The 18,241-nt window shown below is 57.1% G+C and overlaps 1 protein-coding gene across 3 annotated transcripts; it reads left to right on the top strand.

Moving 5' to 3' along the window:
- Window positions 1-518: 518 nt before the first annotated feature.
- MAP3K14 (mitogen-activated protein kinase kinase kinase 14) lies at window positions 519-18,211 on the top strand. Of its 3 annotated transcripts, none has more exons than XM_010724461.4 (16): window positions 519-824; window positions 5,678-5,948; window positions 6,412-6,481; window positions 7,330-7,540; window positions 7,667-8,275; window positions 8,705-8,842; window positions 9,290-9,419; window positions 10,036-10,167; window positions 10,538-10,642; window positions 11,266-11,429; window positions 11,781-11,931; window positions 12,513-12,857; window positions 13,097-13,203; window positions 13,880-14,024; window positions 14,544-14,644; window positions 14,960-18,211. In XM_010724461.4, exons 2-16 carry the CDS (start codon window positions 5,696-5,698, stop codon window positions 15,122-15,124), a joined length of 2,826 nt encoding a protein of 941 aa, XP_010722763.1. In that variant the 5' UTR covers window positions 519-824; window positions 5,678-5,695; the 3' UTR covers window positions 15,125-18,211. The 3 variants fall into 3 exon arrangements, with proteins under 3 accessions (XP_010722763.1, XP_085067438.1, XP_019478928.1); XM_085211312.1 differs by lacking the exon at window positions 519-824 and adding an exon at window positions 1,886-2,023; XM_019623383.3 differs by lacking the exon at window positions 519-824 and adding an exon at window positions 2,138-4,982.
- Window positions 18,212-18,241: the final 30 nt, after the last annotated feature.

Below are 18,241 nucleotides of genomic sequence, written 5' to 3'. Positions count from 1 at the left end.
ACCTTTCTCCAGCTTATCCATAAATATTTCTTTTATTAAAAAGCAAAAAAAAAAAAAAAAAAGAAAGAAAACCAAAACTCAACATTGGAATTTTATATTTACTATTCCACTCTCAGAGCTGGAATTAAAAAGGAAACAAACCTTTTCCAACATATCTTGACCCACCAGCCAGCTGCAGGGCTCACATGGGGCAGCTCTGCTTGTTTGTGACGCTCCGTGGTCTTTGCGCGCCCGGGTTGCAGCGGTTCAGACGCGTTTCATGATGGCAGAGAAGAGTCAGAAAGCAGAACTTGTGCAGAAAGAGCACTGGATCCCATTTTGGCAGTGATAAGAGGAAGCCTACAGGAGTGCATTCCCTGCAGGGGCCGAACGCTGATTAATTGGAACTGATTGGTATTCAAAGGAGCAGATGAAAAGCTTTGGAAACCCAGTGGGGCTGTTTCTAATTTCTCACTTAAAACCACGAAGGCAGCGTTCAGTTGGGAGGAGCGAACTGAGATCAGCATCAGAGCCATCCTACGACTGCCCTCACCCCGAGCGGATGAGCAGAGCCGCTGTGTGCGGGGCAAGGGATCGTCCGTGCGGCCATTTCTGCTCATTTTAACTCCGGATGGCAGAGTTCTGTAAAGGGATCTGGGCTCTGCTCAGCGAGGATCGCAGCTCGTTAGCAGGACTGGGAATGAAAGCCATCAGCTGGAAGTGCCGCATCTGCTTCGGGCGGGGAGGAGCTCAGATTTTCGGCCGGCCTGCAGACACACAGAGCAGCGCTGCTCCTAAAGAGCACCGTCACGACCCGACCTCCAAAGAGCCCGCAGGAGCCCCAGGTCTGTGTGCGCAGCACTGCGATGCTCGCCTGCAGCCTCACCGCTCCGCCCGGGCTTAAAGCCGTGCGGGACGCGACGTCCAAAGCTGCGCCGTGCGTGGGAGTCAGTGGCAGATCCCTGTGCCGTATTTATCGCTCCGTGTCGGCCGGGAAGCGAAACCTTTCAAGCTTTCAGCCGTTTGCGCTCCATCCATCTCCGTCCCCGCGGTGCACAGCGCTGTTAGCGCGGTTTGTCCCGCCCAGCCCTGCAGCCCGAGGCAGCCCGCACATCACACAGCGCAGCAGCGCGCTGATTTTTACTCTCGTTCCGTTTGCATTCGCTCTGATAACCACCCGCGGCTTTTATTGCTGCAGCAGAGCCCGCAGTTCGGGCGCTCCGTGCCCCCCGTCGGCGGACGCGCCTCTCGTTGTTCCTTTTGTGAGCAGCGGACACCGCGCGTCCTTTGCTGACATCCGACGGCCCGGGACGGCGGCACAGCTCTGCCCTCGGCTGAGGTTCTGTTTGGAGCAGGGCTGGTTGTCCGCTCGGGGGACACGGGGGGATATGGGATTCTGGGGGATACGGGGGTACAAGGGCCGCAGGAGCAGAGCGCTGGGAGATGTTTGGTGTAAAACCACGGGGCGGCGGGGCGGTGCCGGAGCGCATTTATTGGTTCACGCTTCGCCGCTCGGGAGCGGCCTGAGGAGCTCCTGCCGCTCAGGGCAGCAGCGGCACGAGCCGCCCCTCCCGGGCTGCGCACGGAGCGGCCCCACCGAGCGTGGTACGCCCGGACCCGCCGCCCCCGCACGGCGCTCCCTGCAGCGGCGCAGCTCCGTCCCCCCCCATACCGCTCGCTCTGCGCATGCGCGCCCACGACCGCGCTTGCGCACTACCGCCTCGGTGGCCGCGCGCACGCGCAGTGCGGAGCCCGAGGAAGCCGTGGGCGGGACGCTTCGCCGGAAGCCCCGCCCTCTTCCGGGAAACAAGGAGGGAGGCGGGGAGCTGTCTGGGAGGCGATTGGCCGCGAGTCAAATTGGGCCGGGACAGGGCGGGGCGCGAGGGATCGGGAGGCGACGATTGGCTGCGAGGCGGAGCAGGCGGAGAGAGGGCGGGGCGAGGAGGATCGAGGCGCGGCGATTGGCTGCGCGGCGGATGGGGCGGGGCCGGCGGCGTCCGCGCCTGTCAGTGCGAGGGAGCGGCGAGCAGCGCCGCGGGACGCGGTAGGTGCGGGCCGTGCGGGCGGTGCGGGGCGGTTCCGCGCTCGGGGCACGCGGGCGGAGCGCCGCATCGCGCTGCGCCGCGCCGCGCCGCTCCCGGCGGAGAGCCGCCCTTCCCGGGGTCAGCGGGACCGCGCCGGGCGGGGGGGCCGCGCGGGGCCGGGCCGGCGGGGCCTGGGGCGGGGCGGGGCGGGGGCCGGAGGAGCGCCTCATCCCGAGCCGGGCGCGGTGCCGCCGCAGATCCGCGCGTCCGGTGCGCCCTGCGCGTGCGGCGGCCCGAAGCGGCGGCCGCGTGCGGCCGGGCCGCGCCGTTCGGAGGCGCCGTTCGGAGGCCGGTCGCCCGCCCGCCCCGCTCTCCGTCTCCTTCGCCGCTCCGCTCCGCTCCCGCCCCGCGCGCTGCCGCTCCGCTCCGCGCCGTTCCGGCCGTGCCGCTGCCTGGGCCTGGCGCTGCCGCCGGATTCCTCCGCGGTGACTCATCCGTTATTCGCTGCGAGCTGTGAGGTGCAGTTCGGGCGGAGCGGCGCGGAGCTGCGGGGCTGAGTGCTGAGCTGGGCGCTGGGTCGCCGCTTCCCCGGATCGCCGTTTCCCCGCTGGCGCTCCGGGCGCGGCGCACGTGCGGGCAGCCCGGCCGGCACCGCGGCGTTGGATGCGCGGAGTCCCCGGGGCGGCTCGCGGCGGGACTGGCGGCGAGGTTCGCCCGGTGCGGTTCGGAACGGCGCCGAGGAGCGGCTGCGATCGCGTTCCCGTTTGTGCTTTACTGCCTAAAGCCGTCGCGATGAACGCCCAGCACTGATGGCTTGTGAGGGTCGCGCGGCAGTGCGGGAGGCGCTGCGTTCTCCTCTGGAAGCGCCGCAGCTGCTCCCGGCGCTGTCGGACCTCCTGCAGGGAGCTGCGCCCGGGGGGCTCCGCATGGGTCCCTAACAGCGCTGTGATCCTATGGAAAGCCTTCATCTGTGCTAAGTTCGACGAAACTTGGGGGTTGTTTGGTGTTTGCATTTCTGTAGATGTGGATTAGAACCCTCAGGCTATGCAGCGGTCCCACAGTGAGTGCTGGGCCCTGCTGGCACACACAGCTGGTTCTGGGGCACCCGGTGCTGCAGGGGATCCATTCACAGAATCACAGAATCACCAAGGTTGGAAAGACCTTCAAGATCCTCCAGTCCCTGAACACAACATCCAAACGTTCCTTGAACACCTCCAGGGTTGGTGACTCCACCTCCTCGCTGGGCAGCTCATTCCAGTGCCTGACCACTCTTTCAGAGAAGTAATATTTCCTAAAGAAAAGTAGTATTTCCTAAAGAAAAGTAAAGTAGTATTTCCTAATTCGGGCACTCCGCCCGCTGTGCTGCTGTGGTTGGGCAGCAGCTGAGCCCCACGGTGGGCTCTGAGCTGGGAAAGCTGAGTGCATAAAACAAACAGGGACACGCTGTTATTTGCATCTCTGCTCGTGAAGAGTCGTGGAGGGACTCACAGAGGGAAACGACGATGGATGTTTGGTACTTGGGGAAGTTCTGCTCGCTGATGTTTCCCTACAGCTGTTGTGACCCGGCTGCAGGATGGCCGGCGGTTGCTGGGGCTCTCCATCTCATGGCTGGCAGAAATGGGAGTTTGCAGTGCTTGCCATCGAACCACCAGAACAGGAGGTGTCTGTAACACACCTCACTGACAGCACCAGGAGTTCTGTGCACATGGAAAGCGGTGGGAGCCACCAGGCCGTGGGAGCACCATGGAGAGGAGGCAGCGCAGCGCGAGGAGCAGCCCAGCATCACCACCTCCTGCTCGGGCTGCTGGCCTGCAGCCTCTGCTCATTCCCAGCCCGGAGCCGTCATACCTCCAGGAAGTCTTTTCTCCTCTCGCTGACTTCACGTGCGCTGCGTGTGAGTTAAGGCACAGGGGTATGCTGAGTGCTGCAGCTTTCTTTTCTCAGTCCCCACTGAGACAAATCGAAACTTCTCCCTTCTGTCGGCAACGGAGCTTCTCTGCACTGCAGCAACGTGCTGTGAGCTGACGCGGCTGGAACGGAACCGCCTGAATTTCGGCTGGAGCCCAAACGTGGCAGCCCGGCGGTGCCTGGCAGGGGTGAGGGCGGCCGTGTTGTTGAAGCGCCCCACGTTGCCAACCAGCAGAAGTCGGCGTGGTGCTCGGCGCGCTGCTCTCGATAAGGAAGTGGGAAACCTCACAGAGACGACGGGATGCTTTTTCTAAAGAAAATGTCGACGTGAAGCAGACGCAGTGCTCGGACCGGGAGAGGAGATGTGTGTGCAGAGCAGGGCTGGGAAGGGGCAGCAGGGCTGCGGGGGGGCAGGAGGTGGAAGGAGCAGGAAGCGCCGCGCTGCCCCGCAGCACTGCTGGTGTCCCCGCGGCCCCACGCAGCCTCACGCGCTCAGCGGAAGCCATCGGCTCCGTGCCGGTGCTGCCGCAGCACAACTGATACCACGCCGGCTTTCGTTCTGTACAACTGCACTTTCTATTTTACAGCAGTGAGAACTGGCCTTGGTTAACAGGCTGAGAGCTGCAGCCTTCCCGAAGAACCCTTCCTGCTGCCATTGAGGGCCCTGCATGGACCGGCGCTGCGGCGCTCACATTCACTTGCTGCCTCGTTACCTGACTTCTCCTTTTCCTCTGGCAAATAATGAGCCCGTGCACACGTCTGCAGAAGGAAGGAAGGAAGCCAGGGGTACTGAAATCAAGAGTTGAGTCTCAGTGGTGTGGATGAGTGAGAGGAGGTTCTGAAAGCAGCAAAGCCGGGACCTGCAGCACTGGGTGCTGCTGAGTGCAGGAGGGCACACGGGGGGCACAGCTCCCAGCGCTCGCACTGGAGCATCGTGGGCTGAGTGCTGTTTGTCCGTCCTGAGCCGCTCATCTCAGAAGTTCTGCTGCAGTCATTATTTAGAAGTTCTGAGTTGGTTTCTTTTCGTCGCAGCCCCTGCCGGCGCTCTGAGCCGCGCGTCCATCGCATCGGGTGGGTTTTTGGTTCTTGTGAAGCCTTCGTGGTTGGATGGCAGCAGGTGGGCTGTGCTGGCAGCTCCAGTGCCCACACTGCCCCGCAGACCCACGTGAGCCGTGCTTCATTAGCTGCCCAGCGAGGCACGCACCTCGCTGACTGTTCTCCCAGTGATGTCCCCGTGCTGCTCCTTTCCATGTCACGCAGTTGCAGTTCGCATCTCTCCTCCCTGTTACCTTTTAACTGAGGGGCACTTTGCAGAATTGCACGCTCTCAGAGGTGGGCAGGGTTTCCACTGCGGCCCCTGAAGGTGAGGAGAGGGCAAGGAGGGACAGTGTTAATGCAAACCGGGCGACAGGGAGTGTAAAAATAGCTCTGAGCTTGTTGGTGTGCTCGCTGCAGGCTCACTGTTAGTCATCTGCCTGCCGGCCTCTGCCGCTCCGAGGGATTGTTTTACAGCACTGAGATCTGCCATAATTTCTGCAGAGAAGGGGCAGGGATGGCTGTGATGAGTGGGGTGCTGCCCCACGTGGGAGCTGGTGGCTGTGGGTTTGTCTTCGCTTCCATGCTCAGCGCTGCGCTGACCTCGGTTTGGATTAGATCAGCGTTAATGGACGCCGCGGGCAGGCTCCTGTTTCTCCTGAGCGTGGGGCTGCTTTGCCTGGGAAGCGTTATGATGAGTGTTGTGCTTTTATTTTCCCATTCCTCATCAGGGACTGTGAAGCTGTGAAATGGCAGTGATGGGGATTGCGTGCCATGGAGCTCCCGCTCCGCCCGCCAAGCAGCAGCAGGAGCTCAGTGCCACCAAAGGGCTGCACGAGGCCGCGAGCGAGAAGCAAAACAGCGTCTGCAAAGTTGAGGACCCAAAGAAAGCCATCTTCCATAGTCAGTGGAAAATCCTCAACGACGTCATCACCAAAGGAACAGCAAAAGAAGAAACAGAAGGAGGCTGCGCGTCCATCTCCATTATTGCCCAAGCAGAGTGTGAGTAGCAGGGAGCGCTGCTCTTCATTGAGGAGAAGGGGCGCGGGAGGCGGTGTGCGGTTTCACCCTCCTGGGGAGCCCAGCTGAGATCTATTTGTAATCCCACGTGGGGTGGAGCTGCTGACACATCCCGGGCTCTATTTAGGCAGCTCATGAAACCTCTTAATAATGTGACAGCATTATTGAATGGCACGGAGTAACAGAATGGTGCGTGGCTGGAAATGCATCTCACAGTCTTGCTTCTGTTCCTGGCTGTCTGCTGAGGGGCGTTCTAGAATAATAATAATGATAGAAATGCTGAGAGGTGGTTGGGGGGGGACAGCAGAGGGTCAGGAGGTGCTGTGGGTGGTGCTGTGGCTCTGCTGGGTCACCACGTGGGTTGGTATGTTGGGAGGGGGCTTCCTCAGTCCACTTCTTACCATCATGCTGGAGATGTGCAATGATCCTGTTTCCTTTCACATAGGTGAGAACAGTCAGGAGTTCAGCCCCACTTTGTCAGAGAGATCCTTCATTGCCCACAGCAAACGTTACAGGTGAGAGATCCCAGAACACAAATCCTGCACTGCTGCGTGTTGCCCAGTCCGGGTCACTCGAGCTCTGTGCTCTCTGTGCTGTCAGTGCTGCCCACTCTGCTGCTCCAGCTGGGAGCTTTGTCTGAAATCACTGAGCTGACCCGAGGGACGGTCTGGGTCTTCTGTTAACAGAACAGCACTGATGCTTTTGGAACCTCATTACAGCATTTCCTTTGGAAGCTGTGTGAGGCACAGAGTGCTGTGAGGGCCGTTCACGAGAGAGGGAACTGCTGCTTTTCTGGGGAGGATAAGCAAAAGGGGATGAGAGAAGAACCTCTACTTAGAAACAGCATCAGCAACAGGGCTGTAAAGAGAAACAGGTCGAGGGAGGAAAGCGAGGGTCGCTGTGACTCTGCTTCTCTGAAATATGCTGGGCAGGATCCCTTTTTTTCACCTCACGCCCATGAAGGCACAAACTGGAGGGCTGCGAAGCCCCCCTGAAGTGGGGAGGTGGGATGTAGGGTTGGGTTCTGTTTTGTGACAGCTGTCAGGCACTGCGTGCCTTGACATTGCCCTTTGCCTCTGGTGTTGTCCTGTAACCAACTGAAGCAGAGGGAACCATTCCTCACTGCTTTGCCCCTCAAACACTCCTCCTTTCTTCCTAATGACACCACCTGCACTGCTGTGCCGTGACACCGGAATTACAGTGGCTCACAGTAGAGGGAAAGGAGCTGTGCTGCAGTTCCTCGTCCTGTACGTCTCAGCAGGCAGAGCTGCTCGGTCTCCTCATCCCCGCCTTTGTAACTGTTAGCTGAGGCTGTGCTTTCCCCATCCCACCTAAGAGCCCTCGTGTGTTTTGGTTTCCAAAGCCGCTCAGACAGCCTCGATCAGATCCCAAACAATGTGGCTCATGCGACGGAGGGGAGGATGGCTCCCACCTGCTGGAGGGGGAGGCATCGTGGTAAGGCGAAGAAGAAGCGTCACAAGAAGCGATCCAAGCTGAAAATGCAAACAGTGGCTGCTGGCAGACGGGGCCCCAGAACTCCAGAACAGGAAAGCTGCACTCCGATTCCCGTCCAGGTGAGAATTCGTGGGCACTCTTGTTGTGATGCTGGGACCCCCGCAAAGTGCTGAGCACTCCTGGTTACGTCTGGGCAGCTGCCCTGAGGCTCCTGCTCAGCTGCTCTGTTCTCTTGTGTTTCCTAGGAGGATGAAACGCACCACAGTGCTCTCTACAGAAACAGCTTTTGGTTATCAGAACTGAACAAGAGCTTGCTTTATGATCCACCCCCGTTTGAGAAACCTGAGAAAGTTCTGTCTGCGGGCAAGCTCCATTCAGTGGGCAGCCAGCACAAAACTGACTTGCACAAGCTGATAAGCCCTGTCCAGTGCCTTAATCATGTCTGGAAACTGCACTACCAGAGGGACAACGTCCCTCACCCTGAAACTCTCCGCCCTTTTCCATACAACATCGTGCCCCCTCCCTTCCCACACCTGGACAATCCTATCCATCCCATGAAGCTTAATGCTCTGGAGACGTATTTCCATCGTGATCTCAATTACCCAGACAGTGAGCATCGCTTGTCTGGCCTAAAGTTGGGATACAGCTTCCCCAAGTGCGTCAGCCAGTCCGTGAAAAGCAGCTTGGACAAGGTTTCTGTGGAAGAATACTTGGTGGACGCCTTGAAGGGCAGCGTGAGCCTCGGGGAGCCGCAGAACCTGGCCAGCCTCGCCAAGACGTGGAGGGGAGGCAGTCTGGACCCGAAGGAACAGTTTCAAAAGGCAGATGAGAATGAAGGCGTGCTGCTCACTGAGGTGATCTTCCTGCCCTCCACATTCGTGTCGTGGTAGGCAGAGTTTCTCTTGGGCTTCAGAAGAGAGATAATCCATATTCTTCTGTCACAAGGCTGCCTTTTCCAAGGGGGTATTGGTACGGTTGAACACTTTCAGGTAGAGATGTGACTTTGTTTTTTGAAGGGTATAAAGTCCTGGCTTAGCTTGGAGAGTCTCACTTGTCCGCTCATTTGCCAAACGCGTGTGCTTGTCTGTGGGAAGTATTTCTGAGCATTGGTCCTCCCATATTGCTTCACCTCAAGGCAGCAAAGAAGAAATTTTGTTCATTTTTAAAGATTTTTAAAGAGAAGTGATGTTATTGTGCTATTTATTGGAAACTGGTGAACTCCACCGACAGCAGCTAAAGTTCCTCTGCTTGCTTCATCTTGTTTTGTGGTTCTTCTCCCCCAGAAACTAAAGCCAGTGGATTATGAGTACCGAGAAGAGGTTCACTGGACCAAGTGCCACGGCTCTCTGGGCATCGGCTCTTTTGGAGAAGTGTACAAAGTAGAGGACAAGCAGACAGGATTTCAGTGTGCTGCCAAAAAGGTAATTACGTGCGAGGAGGGGGAGTTGTGTGATGCAGAGGCAAGGCTCTACGAAGGGACGCATCGTCCTGCTGTGCAGGCTGTAGGTGCGGCCGCAGCGCAGTGACGACGAGAATCCAAAGTGCTTTGTTTGCACGTAGTGCTGGCGTGGTTCCATCACCTCTGTGCAACTGCTCCTCAAATGGCTGCAGCAGAAAACTGAAAAGAGTGTGTGTGTGTGGGGGGGGGTTGTATTGAATACAAAAGTGTTACGTGTGAAAATCCATCTGAAAATGTTCACTCGTTGCGTTGGTCGCGGTTGATGGCTGCCCCTGGAGGCAGGCAGGAGGTGAGGCTCATCCAGGCTTCCTTTAACCGTTCCGTTTTTTGGCTGGATGGAAACAAACGTAGTTACAGCACACAGAAAAGCGTGACGAGTGTCACCAGATCCGTTCCTTTGTTCCTCCAGGTGCAGGTCGAACACTTCCGTGCAGAGGAGTTAACGACGTGCGCGGCGATAACGAGCCCTAAAGTTGTGCCGCTGTACGGCGCCGTGAAGGAGGGGCCTTGGGTGACCATCTTCATGAAGCTGATGGAGGGTGAGAAAGGAATGGCGCAGCACAGTGACACGGATCTCTCCTCCCTGCCCCACTCTGCATTATTAATTCTCGGGTGCTCCAGGCCTGTACTTGTGAGCGTGCTGGGAAGCTGCGTGCTGTCCCTGTGGGTGTGCGGCTGCTGTTGCTGTTTCTGGGCAGCGCTTCCAGCCCAGCCTCACTCCGTTCCAGCTGCACATTCTCACTGAAACACAGAGCTGCTCCTTTCTGGTTTTGGTGCTGTGTTTATCTGTGTGTGTTGCCTGATGGCAGAGAGCTCTGGATAGACAAACCTGGGTGCTCCTCTCACCAAGGCTCCTCCTGCAGCCAGGCTGCTGGCAAGCGCAGCCCGGGGACCTGCAGCGTGAGTCTGATCACACAGTGGTTGTTTTTAGAGCAGAACAACAGTGTGAAATTGATGCAAAGCAATGGGCTTTGTGGAAGGCACGGGTGTCCATGTGCTGTAAGACCTCTGGAAATAAACAAAGGGAATGGATCCGGGTGTGGGAGATGAGGGCTGTCAGAGCTGGCAGTTCTTCCTCCTTTCCCTGTCACAGTGCTGATGATTCTGTTGAACTCTTCTCAGCTGAATTAACACAGACTCTGTGTTCCCCTCCAGGTGGATCACTGGGTCAGCTAATTAAGCAGAGCGGCTGCCTGCCCGAGGACAGAGCCCTCAGTTACCTGGGGCAGGCGCTGGAAGGTCTGGAGTACCTCCACGCTCAGAACATTCTCCATGGAGATGTGAAAGGTAGGATGCTGCTGATGGGGTCGTGGCCTTCCCTTCTTCCCAGGAGCTCACTGCTGGGGATTACTGAGTGACAAAAGAACGCTGAATGAGATCTTCAGCTCTGCCTTTGGGATTGGAGCTTGGCTTAGTCCAAAGCAGTTGGGCGTATCGATAGGATTTGTCACCCCTTCCTTTCTGGTGTCTGGGTGTGGGATGGGCAGCTCTGACAGACAGCCAGGATGGCTCTGGTGGTGTACAGTGAGACTCCATAGAAGTAACAGACCTTAATGTGGACTTATTAATAAAGTAGCTCTGTGGGTTTGGGGCTTTGTTTCCCTCTGGGTGACCCCACACAAAGGGCACCAATGAATTCAGCACCTCTTGTTGGCAGCGGAAAACGTGCTTTTGTCTGATGATGGGAGCAGAGCTCTGCTGTGTGATTTTGGTCACTCTGCTCACCTCCATCCCGACGGCTTGGGGAAGTGCTTGGTCACAGGTAAGGCTTCTCTGCTGTTATTGTACAGAATTGCTCTACTGAGTCTTTCAAAACATTTATATATGGATAATTTTCAAGCTACTGTATTTCCCAGACGTAACTTTCTCATAGGTTTATTAATTCTACTGTGATGTGTGCTATTGGTAGCCGAAACGAATGTAGGTTTGGAAGCTGGTCCTTCTCTTCCAGTCTGGAGGGGTGTTGTGTTTTTCATGCTGCGTTCAGTGCTTCCTCCCTGTGAGAAACTACATCCAAACTTTAATATCTAACTGGGTGCTCCTGTAACCTCATTAAATAGCTGGGATAGAATCCCAGCCTCCACCAAAGGCAGAATTCCTCCCTGATTTCTGGGCAGTGGAATGGTGAAAGAAGAGGACGTGTTTCCTAATGCTGTGTTCACCAATGGAGGGTTATAGTTCCCCTCCCATGTGCCCTGGGAAAGGCAAATTAATACATTTCCCAATGGGTGAGGCCTGTGGGGGCGTGGAGCTTTGGATGCTGCTGTGGGGTGAAGCTGGCTCCTCTCTCGCTTAACTGAAGAGCCAGGGAGGCTGCCCCATCTTCCCAGCGGTGGGACAGCTGTCTGGTTGGCACACAGTGAGCTCTCATTTCGATGCTGATAGGGAACTACGTGCCTGGCACAGAGACACACATGGCTCCAGAGGTGGTCCTGGGGAAGCGCTGCGACTCCAAGGTGGACGTGTGGAGCAGCTGCTGCATGATGCTGCACATGCTGAACGGGTGCCACCCCTGGACGCAGTATTACAACCATCCCCTTTGTCTGAAGGTAAGCCACTCCAATCCCCAGCAAAAGGTCCTTCAGCCTGTAATACCTCAGCATAGCCACACAAGAGTCCTGCCAGGAGGTCTCTGAGATGACAGCAGCTGTGCTGCAGAGCGGGCATTTCTCACTCCTGCAGACTGCTGCATGTTACATGGACTGGGGCTGTTTCTTTCCTGTCGTGCTGGTGGCTCGGGTGTGACCTCCAGCTGCTCAGCTGTAGGCAAATTACGGCTCAGGCCCGTCGTGTAATGTTGTCGTTACAGTTGGGAGCACTTTCAGGATGGGAAGAACCTTTTTTGCAATCAAATGAAGCCTCTCTGGTTTAACCTCTTTCGCTTCCTGTTTGCTGTGCAGATCGCGAAGGAGCCGCCGCCTCTGAGGGAAATTCCACCTTCCTGCAACCCCCTCACTGCTGAGATCATTAAAATGGGTCTGGAGAAGGAGCCGGTGCAGAGGGCGTCTGCGTCTGAGCTGAGGACCAAGGCCAGCACTGCGCTGCGAGAAGGTAGCAGCGTGCCACACCTCCAGCTCCTCTCCCACGCTGGCACAGTGGGCTCTCAGCTCTGTCCCTGTTCCTCTGGGGAGCGGTGGTGCATTTTGCAGTGCGTTCTGCTTTCTGCTCAGTGGATCGCTTGCGCTTCAGCACTGATGTGTGCTTTGGGTTGAGAGCTTTTCCCTGCATTGAAAGCGATTGAGATTACCCCAAGGGGACCCCAAGTACGCTGTGATTTCCTGTGTGCTTTTCCTTGTCTGCATGAAGCAGATGATGCTGTGCTTCACACACACCTGTGAAGGTGTGCGCTGGGTTCAGTGTCCGCTGCCTGGAGCCTGCTGTGCAGCAAAGCTGGGAGCAGAGCTGCAGCATCCTCGGCTGTAACTCATGCTTGCGGGCCTCCCTTCCCTCTGAGACAACCCATAATTTCTATCAGTCCTGCTGCAGCACACCAAGAGCTTGTGGGCTGTCAGCTGGTTTTGTCTTCTGAAAAATCTGAGCATTTCGCAGCAAGAGACAATTCAGAAACTTGTGCAGTAACAGGAAGCCTTTGCCTCTATATGACAACATTTGTGTGTTCTCTGTTTTTGTAGTGGGAGGTGTGACAAGCCCCTGGAAAGGCGAATACAGGGAGCCCAGGCGTTTGGCGCTGCACAAAGAGAACAACCCCCAGACATCCCTGCCCCCCGCAGTGAGCCCCACTTCGGCCACTCCTGACCCGGAACCGGCAGCCCGAGGCTGCTGTGCCAGCCCTGCGCCACCACCGGCCCTGGAGCGAGCGAGGCAGGCCGAGGGAACCCGCTGGAATGAGAGCAGGGATCTGTCCAGGACCTGGGATCCTCCTCCTCTCTCCTCCACTCCCCTCCCCTTGAAGAGCTGCAGCCATACAGAGAGAGCAACCACCATTTCTGAACAAGAGCTCCAGCAGCTGGAAATAGGTACGGAGCATGCAGTGGGTGCTCAGCTCAGCTCAGCCTGCCTGTCCTGGCTCAGTTCTCACGGCAGCAGCAATAGCTGCCACATGCAGAGGAGCTGTCGGGTGTTCCACGTACTCTGGTGTCAGCGTTTGCTCTGTGGTGCTGAAGACACTTTGGGTATTAATTGTGGTGTCTGGGATTGGAGCAGGAAGGAGTGAAAAGAATCACTGGAAATATTTTCTTTTCCTGTCTGCTTGCAGAGCTGTTTCTGAACAGCCTTTCTCAGCCGTACTCACTGGAAGAGCAGGAACAAATGCTTTCGTGTCTCAGCATTGACAGCCCGTTTGTGTCAGACGCCAGTGAGAAGGTGAGCAGCAACGGGGGCCAGGCTCTGCTAACCTGCACCTAGTGATGCTACAATCTACTTAACGCCAAGCCTCATTAGTTTGGTTTGCTTTAACACTGCTGTGTGCAGGGTAGGGAATACCAGTAGAAAAAACCACCTGAGTAAGCCTTATTGAGCCAGGGATGGGTGTGATTTGACTGTATGCCCTTCGATCGTCATTTCCAAAGCCAAGCAGCGCACTGTGGGACGCAGCTCTGTGCTTCTCTGTTTCCTTTGCACAACACCAACCCCCAGCAGCTGACCTGGTGCTTACCAACACGCTGCTGTTGTCACACTGACCTCCCCTGACTCAGATAACACAGGCTCTTCTAAGCAGCGCAGCTGCTGCTTTTCCTGTGCGTTATCTCTTAATGAAATTAGATTTATCTGATGCTTTATTGTGCTGTGGGTGTGGTGAAAACCCCTTTTTTTTCCCATCCAACTCTTCAGCCGAAGAGTTTGACTATTGAAAATAGCTGTTTACATCCGCACAGTGCTGCTGTCTGTCCTTCCCAGCTGGTGGGTGAGTGCTGAATAACTCAAGGCCCACCCCGACGGATTTCTGCTTTGTTTCCCCTGGGGCTGTTCCCATGCTTGCAGTCCCACAGGAGCTCCATTTCTTTGAGAGTCTCTGATGGCCTCACGCTTCCTCCTGCAGAACTCCATGAAGGCTTCCCTCAGCCTGCGGGACACCATGAGCTCCGGCATCCATTCCTGGAACAGCCAGACAGACGGACAGAGCTTCAGCTGGAACAACGTGCTGAGCCGCGGCCGCCACACGGACACCCCCAGCTGCTTCAATGGTGAGTCCCCCTCCCTGAAGTCAGCACAGGCAGTCACATACGGCTTTCTCACTGCCCGGCGTTGTCCCTGAGCCCTCCTCAGCCCTCAGCTGCTGTGTTATCAGGGTCAGGGCTGTCACGGGGCCCTGTCCGCTCCCTGCAGGTGGGTGGGGGGCACTCGAGTCCGTGTAGCCAACTGAAGGCCACAGATGCTCCTGAACCCAGCAAGGCCGATTCAGCTCTGTACCTCGTGCAGCTGCTGTGTGCGGGAATAGGTGCTGCATAACCATTCATTTCTACAGAGCAATCCAGTTGTGCAAATCAGCGTGTCTTCAGCTGCTTTCTCGCTAAGCCCAGCTCTGCTCTGTGACTCACCTTTGTCTCCAGCAATCCTTTGTGCCAGGACCTACCTGAACAAAATCCCTGATGACAGAAGGAAGCACCTTCGATGGCTGTGCCTCGTTAGTCAGTGCTTCTGTGTGGGACTGTGAAGCTGCTGCGCCCACAGCAGGAGCTGAGGACTTTTCTTGTGTCTTTCAGGAGTGAAAATCCAGATCCAGTTGCTAAGTGGAGAAAATTTACACATCAGGGATTTCCACAGGACAAAGGTGGGAGACATTGCCACTGGGATAAGCAGCCAGGTGAGGCACAGGGCCAGGGCTATTGCAGTCTTTTGTTCAAGCCATTTCTTCTATCCTGCAGCCTCCTAATGCCTTAAAACAGCGAACCAGGGACCCTAACGATGAATTTAGTAAAATAATTTCAGTGCTTGTTGATAGGAAAAGGTATTTTCTGAATGACAGCCACTGCGTGCATCGCGGTTGAGCTCCGTCTTTAACAGCACCTCCCTGCTGCAGCGTTCCTGGGGCTGTGATGCTTTGCTAAGGGATGTTATGTTCTGAGCAGGGCTCAGCATGTTCTGAGTGCTGCTCAGCTCTGCTTGCCCTGCTCCACAGATACCCGTCCCCGCCTTCAGCCTGGTGACAAAGGAAGGCCACCCCATTCACTACGACATGGAAGTCCCCGACTCAGGGATTGAGCTGCAGTGCACCCTGGCCCCGGATTGCAGCGTCAGCTGGGCGTGGAGAGTCAAACACGGTCAGCTGGAGAACAGGCCGTGAGGTCGCTCCTGTTCAGGAGGTTTTTACCTTGCTGAAATGTGGAATTGCAAAAGCTTCCGAGCACCCCTGCCATGGAGCACCGCGCGCTGGAGTCTGGTGCTGAAGTAGGATAGCAGCTCAGCACGGTGCTCTCACCTCGCTGCTGTTCCAGCCCTGTTCAGGACGCGTCCTGAGGCGTAGATGTTCCCCAGAACAGTGGGCAGTGCTTGTTTTGGGTGTGCTAGATTGAGCTTGAGAACGGGAGATGGAGATTCCTGCTCTTCAGAGGAGTGCGAGTGTCCTTTTCAGGAGAACGTGGAGACTGGATGAGAGCTCCTGTTGCTCAGCCAAGGGGGAAGCCGGTTGTTCCTGGGCTGGAAGGAAGCTGAGCATCTTCAGAGCGGTTGTCAGTGCCCAGGGGAGCAGGCTGGTGTCCTCCGGGCTGGAGGAAAGCCAGAACATGGCTGCAGGCTGTGGGTGGCAGCATCTCTGCCTCGAGCCTTTTGCACAGGGAGGACACAGCAGCAACTGCCTGGGTTCTGGGTTTCACCTTCCACACAGATGTTTCCTTTCTGAATCACAAAAGAGCTTTGTTTCCAGAAAGAGATTTGCTTGCAGCTCTCATCTTCATATCTCCTCCTGCCATAGGAGCTGGGGCCGGAGGAGCACGGCAGGGGCAGACAGAGCCACGTCCTGCAGCCCCGCTGCCCCCACAGCTCCCCTGCAGGGGATGGGGCAGAGGATGTCCGCTCAGACAAACTCTGCATCTGCCACCAGATTCCATCTCCTCTCTCAATCTCACATTCAGTCGTGGATTCAGCCCTGATTCAGCCCCTCCTCACCCGCTCAGCGTGGCATGGACTGGGCCAGCAGATGGGCGCTTTGTGCCTTAATTTCTGGTGAACTTTTTTACTGATTTGTGTATTTCTTTTTTGTAGTATATTGAAACTGCGTGTGCTGAATTTGGGTGGGCAGGTGCTGCTCTCCCTTTGGTAACAGGTGGGCCCAATCTGGGCTGTCTGGGAGACACAGCGAGGAGGGGCCATTGAAGGGAAATTCACTTAAAACAGCTCAAAAAAGTTCAGCTCTGTCCCTCTGCTTTGAGGAGCAGCGCCCCATAACTGCTCTCCTTGGCTCCCACCACACGTGGCAGTGTTGTCCTTAACCAGAACCGTACAGCTGTGATGCAGTAGGGAAGTGGAACTCTTGAAGAAAACTTAAACCCGGCCCCCTGTGGGTATAATTTCTTATAGCACTTTTTTGTTCTGAAGCACTTACTTAATCCTGTCTGAATTACTGTCTGAAACGGGCTCCCAGCTGGAGGAAGTGTCCCACTAAAACGTGACGCATTTCTGAGCACAGACTGCAGAGCTTTACACTTCACCTACAGCATTAATGCTGCTCTGAGGGCTGCGGGTGCACAGCAGTCCGGTGTGAAGCTGGGATGGGGGGTTTGTGGGCGACCTCCTGTCCCCACACAGCATTTCCAGCCCTCCGTCCCGCTCCTTTCCCCCAAACCCTGCGCAGTTCTGCAGCAGCCCCTGGCACAAAGCAGCGGTGCTTTCATACCGTGCCCAAGCAGGGGCTGATCCATGCAGCCTTAAGGCTGTGCTGCCTGCCCCGTGGGCTCTCTTCTCTCCTGCTGCCGGCCCACCTTCCTGTTGCTGTGGTTGGTTTTGCTGTGGCAGGCTGAAAAATGCCACTTCCAGGAGGGCTGCGCAGTGCTGACACTCAGGGAAGGTTTTTGTTATCCATGCTAACGTCTGCATGAGAACGCAGTCAGGCTGTAGGCCCGACCTCAGCCCAGCAGAGCAGCAGCACACGGAGCTTTTGTCACAGAGATCCTTCCTGCAGCCCTTGGAAAACCCACTTTGGCACAGCGGCGCGGGGCTGAGGGCAGCGCTGGCTCTACTGCACGTGTGACACTTTATCAAGCTGCCGTTTCTGGAAACCAACGTTTCACCTGCAGCTTCACGGGGGGGAAAAATAAAAGCCGGGGATGAAGAAAAGAAAGGCAGACTATTGACTTTCATTGGTGTGCTGTCCCAGAGAGCGAGGAGAGGGCTCTGCGGCCGGCGTTGTGTGACTGCACTCCCAGCACACAGCTCAGCCCGGCCCACAGACACCGCTTCACCCTCGGGGTCGGTTTATTACCAGCTCTGCTTTAACAGGCCCTCGGTATATAAAAATAATAATGTATACAAATGAGCAGTTAATGTTTTACATTCTGGCTTAAAGGCATTTATAAGTTACACATTCATTTCCCATCCCTCCCTCGGAGCGGCGCGTGGCGCTGAGCAGCGTAGTTACAGCGGGGAGCTGCGCTGCCTGCAGCTTTCCTGGGGAGCCAGGATGTGGGCAGCGGCCGTGGGGAAGGGAGCGGAGGGCAGCTGAGCGGTGTGGGGCACGGCTGTGAGCAGCAGCAGCAGGGCTGGGAGCCATGGGCCGGCGCCGCTCACCCGGTGAGAACCCATGGCAGCGCCAGGCCCTGCTCCCTCAGCACGGAGATGTTAAGGAAGACGTAGAAAGTGAGTGTAAAATAGCACCCCTGCCAGCTCCTGGGGCTCGTGCCCAGGGTGGGATGTTTGCAGCAGCTCCGTGCTGGAGAGGAGGCGCAGCCTGCGCCCGCCCGGCTCTGCGGCGGAGGAGAACGCGGTGTCAAAGGGCTCCGCAAGGATGAAAGGGGCACCAGCAGCACTGCAGCCCCATCTGGCAGCCCTCCTCCTCCTCTCCAGCAGCAGGAGGTCAAAGGCACCAGCAAGCTGGAGGGGCACAGCGGTGTGCGGGGCTGCCCCCGAGGCCTGGAGTGCAACAAAGCAGCTCTGGGCAGGGGCTCCCATCACTCCCAGCTCTGCCCACCGGGAGAAGAGCTCAGCAGCATCACTAAGCAAGCGCTGGGGCAGCCCTGCGGCCGACCCAAAGGCGTGCGGGGCAGTGGGGCGGCCGGCACTGAGCGTGGGCACCGCTCCACACCCCGTGCCATCCCGGGCCCCGGTGCCCCTCACAGCGAGATGTCCGGCGTGGCCTGCAGGCTCTGCCCCACCGTCCGCTTCTTGGCGCTGCCGCGGCCCTTATCAGCGCGCCGGTACGGGTTGTTCCGCAGATCTGCAGCGGGAGAAAGCGCAGAGCGGCAGTGAG

This window comes from Meleagris gallopavo, chromosome 29, assembly GCF_905368555.1.
Source record: "Meleagris gallopavo chromosome 29, MGAL_WU_HG_1.1, whole genome shotgun sequence".
NCBI lineage: Eukaryota > Metazoa > Chordata > Aves > Galliformes > Phasianidae > Meleagris > Meleagris gallopavo.
This window is presented reverse-complemented; position numbering and strand designations above follow the sequence as displayed.

What these genes read in the sequence shown, in the direction of transcription:
- MAP3K14 (XM_010724461.4), top strand. Translation starts at nt 5,696, where the DNA reads ATGGCAGTGATGGGGATTGCGTGCCATGGAGCTCCCGCTCCGCCCGCC. An exon ending in GCACTCCGATTCCCGTCCAG is followed by an intron (nt 7,541 to 7,666) that starts GTGAGAATTCGT and finishes TGTGTTTCCTAG; the next exon opens with GAGGATGAAACGCACCACAG. An exon ending in CCACTGGGATAAGCAGCCAG is followed by an intron (nt 14,645 to 14,959) that starts GTGAGGCACAGG and finishes CCTGCTCCACAG; the next exon opens with ATACCCGTCCCCGCCTTCAG.